We start from the raw sequence: 9,188 nt of genomic DNA, 5'->3' as shown, positions 1-9,188 counted from the left end.
GTTGTCCAAATTATCAGCTATACATAAAAAAATAATATACAAAAAAAATATTGACCCACAAAGTAACATACATGGTAACTCGTAAGCTGGCACGAGGTGTTAAACCCGTGTAATAACGACTGTCGTTTTCCGGCCACGCGATGATAAAGTAAGTTACATTCATTCAACCACAGTCTATCAATGTCCCGAGTTCGATCCTTGCTGATTTTCAAGATTCTTGATCTTTTAATTACCACTTTAGAATATCATGACACAACACACACAAACAACAAATGTATTTCACACAGAACCAGCTACCACAAACTATTAACCAATTAAACAAAAAAACATTCAAGAGAATCAGAACACTGTTGATAAATGAAGGCACCTCAAAAAAAAACACAAAAAAAAACACTAAAATGGTTTCCAACAAGCTAAAAAAACAGCACTAAACTAACATGAATATTTAAAATTTTAATGAGATTTAGTGTACAGTTTTCTTTGAAAAATATTTTGCTTCAAATCATAAAAACCACAAGAGTCATACAGAAAGTTACGAAAACAAATAAAAACAATTATTTAGCTACAATTAACACTAAGGTATGTTGCCTTGATTAAAATAGGAAATAAACATCAATAAAGCCACTGCTGAAAAAGAGAGCAAGAAATCTGGTTAAAACACAAGAAAAACCAGTAAAAGACATGTAAAAATAGTGCAAAGAATTTACTTTGAAGGTGTTATGATAAACTGTGCAATGAAGTTTAAGACTCCAAGTAATATGATACATACATGTATTATAAGAGGTGGCAAGGTAAGTTTATTGCATATTTTGAGAGATAACATGTAAACAACAGATGGGAGGCAGAAGATGTAGACAAGCCCACAGAGTGAACCGCTGTACCTGCAAGTAAATTGAATTTACAACTGGTGTGCTGTTTTATTACTTTATCAATGTGCAATGACTTATCTCCATACCTGATGATGTCACCAATGTGAGGATAGAACATTGCTATAAGAACACATACAACCAAAACACCAAAGTTTGTCAAAAGTACATGCCATCTTCTGCAGATATTAATTAATAATGCATTATCCTAAACACCAAGTAACCTAATAGTGTATATGAATACATGTAATAAAGGGTGTAAGCATGGGCGTCGCCAAGGGGGGGCCTGAGGGGCCATAGCTCCCCGCAAATTTTGAGTTTCCACTAAGATTAATGGTGAAAATAATATATTCTACCATTTTGATTTAAGCCTGTTTTTAATTTTCTTACACATACATCTTCCTTTCTTAGACATGCGCACATGCTAACAAATGATAACGTGTCAGTCCCTACATTGTGACGCAAATAATCGCCTTGTGAACTGCCATTATATATTGTAGTTTATTGCCTGGTCAAACAATCTCAAATTTTGTGACAAAAATAGCTGGTAGTAATTGTAAAAAATATATGCTTATCAGAACGTCTTTCCGTGTTTTGTGTTGTAAAGAGGTGATTCAAACCCAAAATACAAACATAGAACATTTGGCCCCCACCAAATTTTAGAGCTGGCTTCGCCCTTGGGTGTAAGGACACAGTCCAACCATATTCTAACAACCAAGGTGAAGTATACAAATACACCAAGTTGTCTTCTTAAATATAAAATGTTACCCACCAATTACCAATTTAATAAGTAAACGTAATTTAAAATCAAACTTTTTTACCCTGGCCAAGCAGTTTGAAACAGCGCATATAATGCATTGGCTCTGAACATGTAAGCAAGCAGCGGGAAAACCGTGATCATTTGAAACAAAAGAAACACTCTTGCACCAGCAGCAAACGGGTCAGATACCGACAGATTTTGTAGGAGGTTCTGTTGAAACAAGTAAACTACAAATAGAATTAAACGTTGGTATATTTTCAAGGAATAATGAAGGGCATAACCTGTGAAAGTTAAGTTAATAAAATTATTAGATAACATGTATGTATATATATATTTTTAAAGGGCTATTATAGTTATTATAATATTTTCAATGCAAGAGAAGTACTTACTGAAGATATGCAACTCTTTGGAAGAGGAAACGAGGCATAGAACAAGATACCAACAGATAAATAAGTCACGGCAGTCAATAGGTATCCAATACTTAAGTCGCGTACATTGTTTTCGGGATGTTGGTTATTTTTCACAATCGTAATCGCAGCACTGCATGTAATGATGTAAACATATGTTTTACCACATGTCCATATATTCATTACCTCTCTACAATTCATCCAGACAAGAAGGCATAAATTATAATTATTTAGTGAATCATTCTGTTTTGTTGTGTCAATTCTATTATTGAAAATTAGTTTACCGGTAATGGTTAATACTAAACTACTAACTTATGCAAGAAGAATGCAAGAGACAACATTCCAGTTAAAGCAGGAAAAGTGATTCGGAACTCCATTATTTCCGCGTATTCTATGTTCCAACCCCACTTGATGGACTTGGTTATAACAAGCGCCAGAAGAAAGAATACAGACAATGTTCCTAAATTGAAAATAAAACATTTGAAATTTTTAGACTAACTACTATTTGAGGACTGTATTAAGAATATTAGATTTAGCAAATTTTCTGATTTTGACTGAATGTCACATATTGCTGCTTTGCTTTTTAAAAAATCTGTTAAATTTAGATAACATTTAAGCATCTCCATGACACCATCCATATCATATCCAACTTATCATTTTATCTTTGGTATGCCGATAAAATTTTTAATTTAAGACATTTTTATGTTGCCATAACACATTGGGTCATTCATAATCAGGCATTGTAATCGGACAGAGTTTACCTACCATGGGAAAATAAATGAGATCAGTTTTCACTAACACTATATTCATATAATATTTACCAAGGCAGTTAAACTTGGTGAAGAATGTTGGAGATTTAAAGTTGAGGAGCGGAAACACCAACACAGCAAGGTATATGGGAACAGTAAAAGATATATTCCACATGTCGTTAACACCTTCAATGTTGGTGTTGTTAGTTGTTGGTTTGTTGTGTGGACACAATACTTCACTGCTGTTCTTATCCATGCTGATATTGCTGCTATGAGCTTTATCTGCAAACATTTATTAATATAAGTGTTGTTGCGAGGAATAATCTGCATTTAATATTTCTACTTTTGTAAAACAGTGGTTCTTAACCGCCACAACGCGTCAACTTCCTGCAGGTTTGCATGGAATCTTGTGGAAGTCAACGCTCTACCATGTATTGCAGAAACTTCAATAGAACCACATGTGATATCAAAAAGACATCAGTATTTTTATTTTTAAATGGCAGCTTCTAGTCTTTGCTTTTGAGTTTCTTTTTTTCGTAACTATATTTTGGGTTGATTTTAATTTTTGAAGGTCCACCGGTCCGGCGGCCCGCAAAACTTCTTTTAAATTTTTACTTATCTGTAAGCTAATAAGATTGAGAACCAATGTTCGACAGAGTGTAAAGCCAATACCCGTTGGCTGTGTTATTCATGTGTGTAAAGCTGGCAGACAGACCACAACAAAAACAATAATTTAAAATATGATAATATATTCGGAGTTTAAAACATTTTAACTGTTTTCCACACTCTTACTGTAAACGAATTATGTAGTTGTTGAAATTATAGGTTTTAAATAAGCGATCTAGATCACTGTGGGATGTTGAGTAAAACAACATTAGAGTGTTGTGTCACTGCTCTATGTTTCATTAAGAAGCATATAAAACAATATTTAAAGCATTAACTTTTAAAATGTTATAGAGTTAGCATTTTATTAACTCTTGTTAAGGAAGAAATTTAATTATTAAACTTATTCCTTACCAAATATAAATATTCCACTTGTGAATAAGAAGTTGGTCATCAACACCCAGTAAACAATCATTCCACCAAGAAATGTTACTAAAGAGAAAGTAATTGCAACCCATTCGCCGTATCTACCAAGGTAGAACGAAACAACATCTGAGAATTCAAATGCTTCAAAACCTGAAACCAAATTAATTTATAACTTTGTTTTATACTTCATATAGTAGGGTGGGGGATGATGGGACACCTTGTCAGACGAGGTTTTTTTTTAATTTTCTTTTTACGGACCCCCATTTAATGATAATCAGGAAAATAAGGTTACAGAATTATTCGACAGTATGATCACGACTTTATAAAACTGCTGATTACTGTTTTTAAATATTAAAAAAAAATTAGTAAAATAGAAACAGTATACTTTGAACAGGTAAAAAATGCAAAATAGTAAGGTGCCATTTTTTAATGCTCGCTAAATCATAGTAAAGCCAATGAATTTTTTTAGTTTGCGTGTGCGAATGATTGAACTAGTTTCATAGCTTCATAAAACAACCTTGAATAATTCATACAGTTTGATTTTGTCTCATTAAACTAGTTTTAGTTTTGTAAAAAAAACACTTGAGATATAAGCATGAAAAAAATAGGCAGGGGTCAATATGACTTTAATTTGAGATAAAAACAACAAAAAAATATCGGTTTAACGTTATATATATGAAGTTTACATGGCAGAGAAACCAGCACATCCTGTTAAACTCGGTACGTTAACTACAAGTTGCAGAATACTGCTAATGTAAATATGTTTCAATTTAGAGTCCCATCTTCCCCCACATTGTAGTTTTGTATGTTTTCATTGCCAAACTTTGAAATATTTGCTTTTAATTTAGTAATTTATACCTCAGGGGGTTTTCAACTATAAGATACTGATATAATAAAAAGATATTATTTTGAAAATATATTTGAAATTTGGTCATTAATTTTCAAAGGGTACAGTATTATTTCGTGTTATTTACGTATATTTCTATTTATAAAAATACACTTAATAATCAAAATTAACAATGATTTTAAAATGTCCCATCTTATCCTGTGTGTTTTTAATTTGTAAAATTTCACCTGTTGTGCGGATCGCTAAATAACTCCTCGTGTGTTTTATTATATTTTATTAAATTGTTGTTAATTAATAAAGAATGATTGTACTAATTTGTGGTATTACCCAAAAACCGTCATCCATATTGATTTTGGAAATATTTGGCAATATGTGCTTAAGTGTCCCATCTTCCCCCATTGTACTATACATTATTATCGAAGGTATTAACTGCATTAAAATTAATTGTTAATCCATATTTTGTATAAATAATTAGAGTCATGTTCTATTCAAGAGTAATTTTTAATGGGTCAACCTGAAACAGTCAAAGGAATTAACAACTAACCAGCAGTCCTAGCTCAGTTATTCATAAATATTGGTGCTCAACGTCAAAAACATTTCTCAGATATAAAGTGAGACTAACATATAGACTAACATATAAAGTGAGTAAGGTTTAAATTTTCAATGTCTTATAACCTTAATACTCTGCTTTCAACACAGTAAACAAAGTACCACCTAATCCTTTACCATAATAAAGGAGATCGAAAAAGGACAGTGAAATATCAGTAAAAATAGGTCGGTGAAGAGATGTTTTAGATTTACATCATACTTGTTATATACATTACTCACATTATATGTTTAACGGAAGTACGGAACTTACTTAATGTATTTGTGGACTGCAGAACACGAAAAGCTGTATACAGAGTCAACATTGCTGACAACAATATCAAGAGGATTCCAAACAAAAAGCCAGCTTGCCCCAAACCCCAAGGCATTGAAAGAAGAGAAGTTCCCATCATTGTATTCCAAATTGCAAAACTGGACATTTACAAATTGTATAAGATAATAGTTTTATAGATTTTTAAGTATACAAATAAAGATTCTATAACTTTACCCATCTTAAGTAATACGTTTTCTAAATTTAAATGTTTATATTTTCTAGATAAATAAATCAACACAGCTAATGTGTATTTTATATGATGTTGTGCCATTAATTTCTATTTTGTATTTTTGTGAAACCATAGTTTAACACGAACCAAAAAACAACCTGTTTGCAGCAGAATTAAACCGTTGTTGGGAACAAACTCATTACTCAGTAGTTAGAACGTTTAATGACTCTGCATTATTTCATGCATTCGTGCATATTATAGACCATCCGCTTTGTACATTGAGAATATAAATATAAGAATTATTTACATGGTAACCACACTGCTTTGTTTTCCTGTTGTTTTTGTTGGAATGATGTAAAAGAATGATGATGGCAAGACATGATCTGGAATTCTCTATAATCAACCAATGTATTTAATTAAAACAAAAATAACTGAAATCTTAGGTAGTATTAGTACACACATAAAATCTCATTTCAAATGTTCAAATCGAAAAATACATATTCCTGCCAATCTGCCATCCTGAATTGGGAATTTTTTTAACAGTGAAAATATAGAAAAGTTACAGCATCACCAACTAACGAAATATTTAATTTATCAACAAAAAAAAGGGCCTAGGCCTATATTAGTTTACATAACAAAAATCAGAACTCTGTTACGCAAGGTGATGCTAATTTGAAAACCTTTAGCGACCTAAACTCTATAAGAGCAAGGATGTTCTGACAAGTTTTGCATTGCTTGACTGATATTGATAGCCTTCGCAAGCAGCCAAGAGGCTGTCTCAGTGATATGTTACACAAAGCAGATCACTTTCTGCCATAGTCGGCCAAATAGCTTTTGAGGTAGTCGAACCTTGTTTCGCGATACTTTTGCACAAAGTTACCGATTTTACTAAACAAGCATTATTTAAAAACCTCACAGACCCACAACCAGTGCCATCTGGATAAAATGTTAAAAAATAAGATTTACCCAATGAGCTTAAAAATGAATTTTCTTTAGTTAATTTTTACAACAAATTAATTGGATACAAATCCTTTCATTTCAATAACAGCCATTACAATGAAGAAGGTAAAGGTTAGGGATAAGAGCGTTGCTGTTTTTTTTAACAATTTTTTGGGGAAGCACATCCCAATACGCAGCAAAATGACAGCTAAATGCTAAATGTCGGATCTAAATTTCGTACTTAAAAATACGTTGGTTGTTAAACACTAAGTGCGACATGGAACCATTACAAGATAATTCCGCACAGCTAATGCTGAACTGATATGGAACTAGCAAACTAACATACCATCCTTGTATCTGATGGATCAACCAACTTGCTGTAATATTTATGTCGACTAAAAGTAATAGAAATATCATTCAGTTCCCGCTTGGGTAACAAACTTTCATTCTCATCATCCGATGCAATTGCGACATCAACAATTTGATCTGTAAACATAAAGTAAGTAACAAATAACAATAATATATCTAATAGATCATAGCAAGGTACTTTTCATAGAAACGATATTTATAAAAAAATATTTATACTTTATTTTAGGCATTTTAAAGGTAGGGGGCAAGGATAGTTAGAACGAAACAAAAGTTTGCAGGATTAGTTTGAGCTTGTACTATCGAAATAAAACAGTATAGATATGTCTAAGTTAGCTTGCCCTCCGTGCAACCCTAGTAAAGATGTAAGACATTGGCGCAGAGTTTTGCAATTACGCGGGAGTGTGGCATATAGCAAAGTCAATTTGGTTCAGATGTATCTTAACGCAATAGTTAGACCCTCTATGTATCAGAAACACTTATCGCAATGCCTAACATCGTTTAACTTGCACGTGTAATATATCTCAATATTTTATAGTCTGAAATTTATTTACTCATCAACTGTGTACAATTCGTATCATGTTGACCGTTAACATATATGTAAGTTATCTATTTGTGCACGCCTGACAGAACAAATAGCTTTATATTATTATAAATCCTTCATTTATGCGGTGCAAGAGACATTGGCAATTGTGACATAACATAACTTGCTATGTCGTAATACACTTGCGGTATTTGATTGCGAAAAGGGGATTGTGAGCAGAAGTAAGTTCATTAAAACTAAAAGCAAAAAAACAAAACACCACTGTCTGTGCGAATTTAGTATTTTTAACATGATCTTAGCAATTTGTATCTTTTTACTGCAATTATAACTTTTTACTTTTGTTTAACTGCAATTATGAGTTACGGTTCCTTGTTTATCAGTTATTACCTGATATATTAACAGATATTTTTGCTTACTATGTGGTGGAAACGGCACACCAACGCAGGGATAGTTATAAAGGCAAAACGGCAAAAACTGGACCGAGAACACACGTCATGTGTCTACGATTTACGAAACTAGGGGATAAATTTAAATATAAATCAGTATCAGCCCAATTTTGTTTTTTACATGCTTGACGCACAGTTGCAAACAAGTAAAAAAAGAGAAAACATTGCAATAATAAACACTTCCATATCCCATGCATAATGTGCGATTGTCTGGTCTATCACACGTAATAACTTATAATGCTAGTTGTTTCCTGATTCCTTTATTTCTGATTGGTTGATCAGAGCAGGTGTAAAAAGGGCATGATTTGTTACAAACAATACGATGTTATGTTGTAACAATCATAATTGTGCAAATATAAGTCAAATTTTAACACATTTCTTTACAAATTAATCTGTTGATTGTCATCGTCGAAACAATATTTGAGCGTGCAGTAGTCATGTATTAAATAAGAGTAGCGAATTTCTGAATTTTCCACGCCAGTACTCTATACAAGTGATGTAAGCACTGTACTTAACTTAACAAAAATTCAAAAAACTTTGAAATTAAACCTGTGCTTCCAGATAAACTCTCTGAATACCATCTTGGATGCATAAGAGGTTTTCTAGATGAAGATCTTCTCAAAAACTTATCTTGGGTCAAAGAAACTTCTTGGTTTGTCCCGACACTAAAAATGTATATAAAACATTACTAGATTATCACGGTTGGGATTTTTTTCTACTTAAAAATGTTTAAAGGGTTGCTACTTTGACAGAAAAATGTTTGCAGAGCAGGGCCATAGCGATTTTGTTTACAAACTCTTGCCATATTTTGTCCCACGCACGCCAATTAATAAAACAATAAAAATAAACACAGAATAAACTAGGTTGGATTTCCTAACATGGCTTGAAAATGTACGTGCTTTGCTCACCAATTTTGGATAAGACTGGGTTGCAAGATTTTTTAAAAATAAATTTGATTTTATAATAGGTATGGAATGATTCGTATCAACAAAGCATAAATTGAACTCGATTTAAATGCTATACCTCTGTGATAACCGTGCATCAGTTGGAGTGCATGAGAATGATCCATAATCAGCAGCACCCTGGTTACAGTTTTGGTCAGCAGACATGTTTACCTGTTTTAAGTGCAATAAGAAACAACAAAATA

The 9,188-nt window shown here is 32.4% G+C and overlaps 1 protein-coding gene across 4 annotated transcripts; it reads right to left on the bottom strand.

Moving 5' to 3' along the window:
* Nucleotides 1-260: 260 nt before the first annotated feature.
* On the bottom strand, nt 261-9,188 carry LOC100185028 (sodium-coupled neutral amino acid transporter 9). Of its 4 annotated transcripts, none has more exons than XR_003395888.1 (12): nt 9,065-9,188; nt 8,591-8,706; nt 7,032-7,171; nt 6,054-6,139; nt 5,518-5,675; nt 3,800-3,961; nt 2,855-3,064; nt 2,346-2,493; nt 2,016-2,166; nt 1,688-1,853; nt 956-1,045; nt 261-881 (listed from the first exon to the last, which is right to left on the bottom strand). XR_003395888.1 is itself a non-coding variant. In XM_002125452.5 (12 exons), the coding sequence occupies exons 1-12, from the start codon at nt 9,148-9,150 to the stop codon at nt 704-706; spliced, it is 1,674 nt and encodes a 557-aa protein (XP_002125488.1). In that variant the 5' UTR covers nt 9,151-9,186; the 3' UTR covers nt 261-703. The 4 variants fall into 4 exon arrangements, 2 of the variants coding, with proteins under 2 accessions (XP_002125488.1, XP_026690300.1); XM_002125452.5 differs by having other exon boundaries at nt 1,688-1,836; nt 9,065-9,186; XM_026834499.1 differs by lacking the exon at nt 956-1,045 and having other exon boundaries at nt 1,688-1,836; nt 9,065-9,187.

The sequence above is a fragment of the Ciona intestinalis genome, chromosome 5 (genome assembly GCF_000224145.3).
Source record: "Ciona intestinalis chromosome 5, KH, whole genome shotgun sequence".
NCBI lineage: Eukaryota > Metazoa > Chordata > Ascidiacea > Phlebobranchia > Cionidae > Ciona > Ciona intestinalis.
The sequence above is the reverse complement of the archived record's forward strand: the minus strand, read 5'-3'. Positions and strand labels throughout refer to the sequence as shown.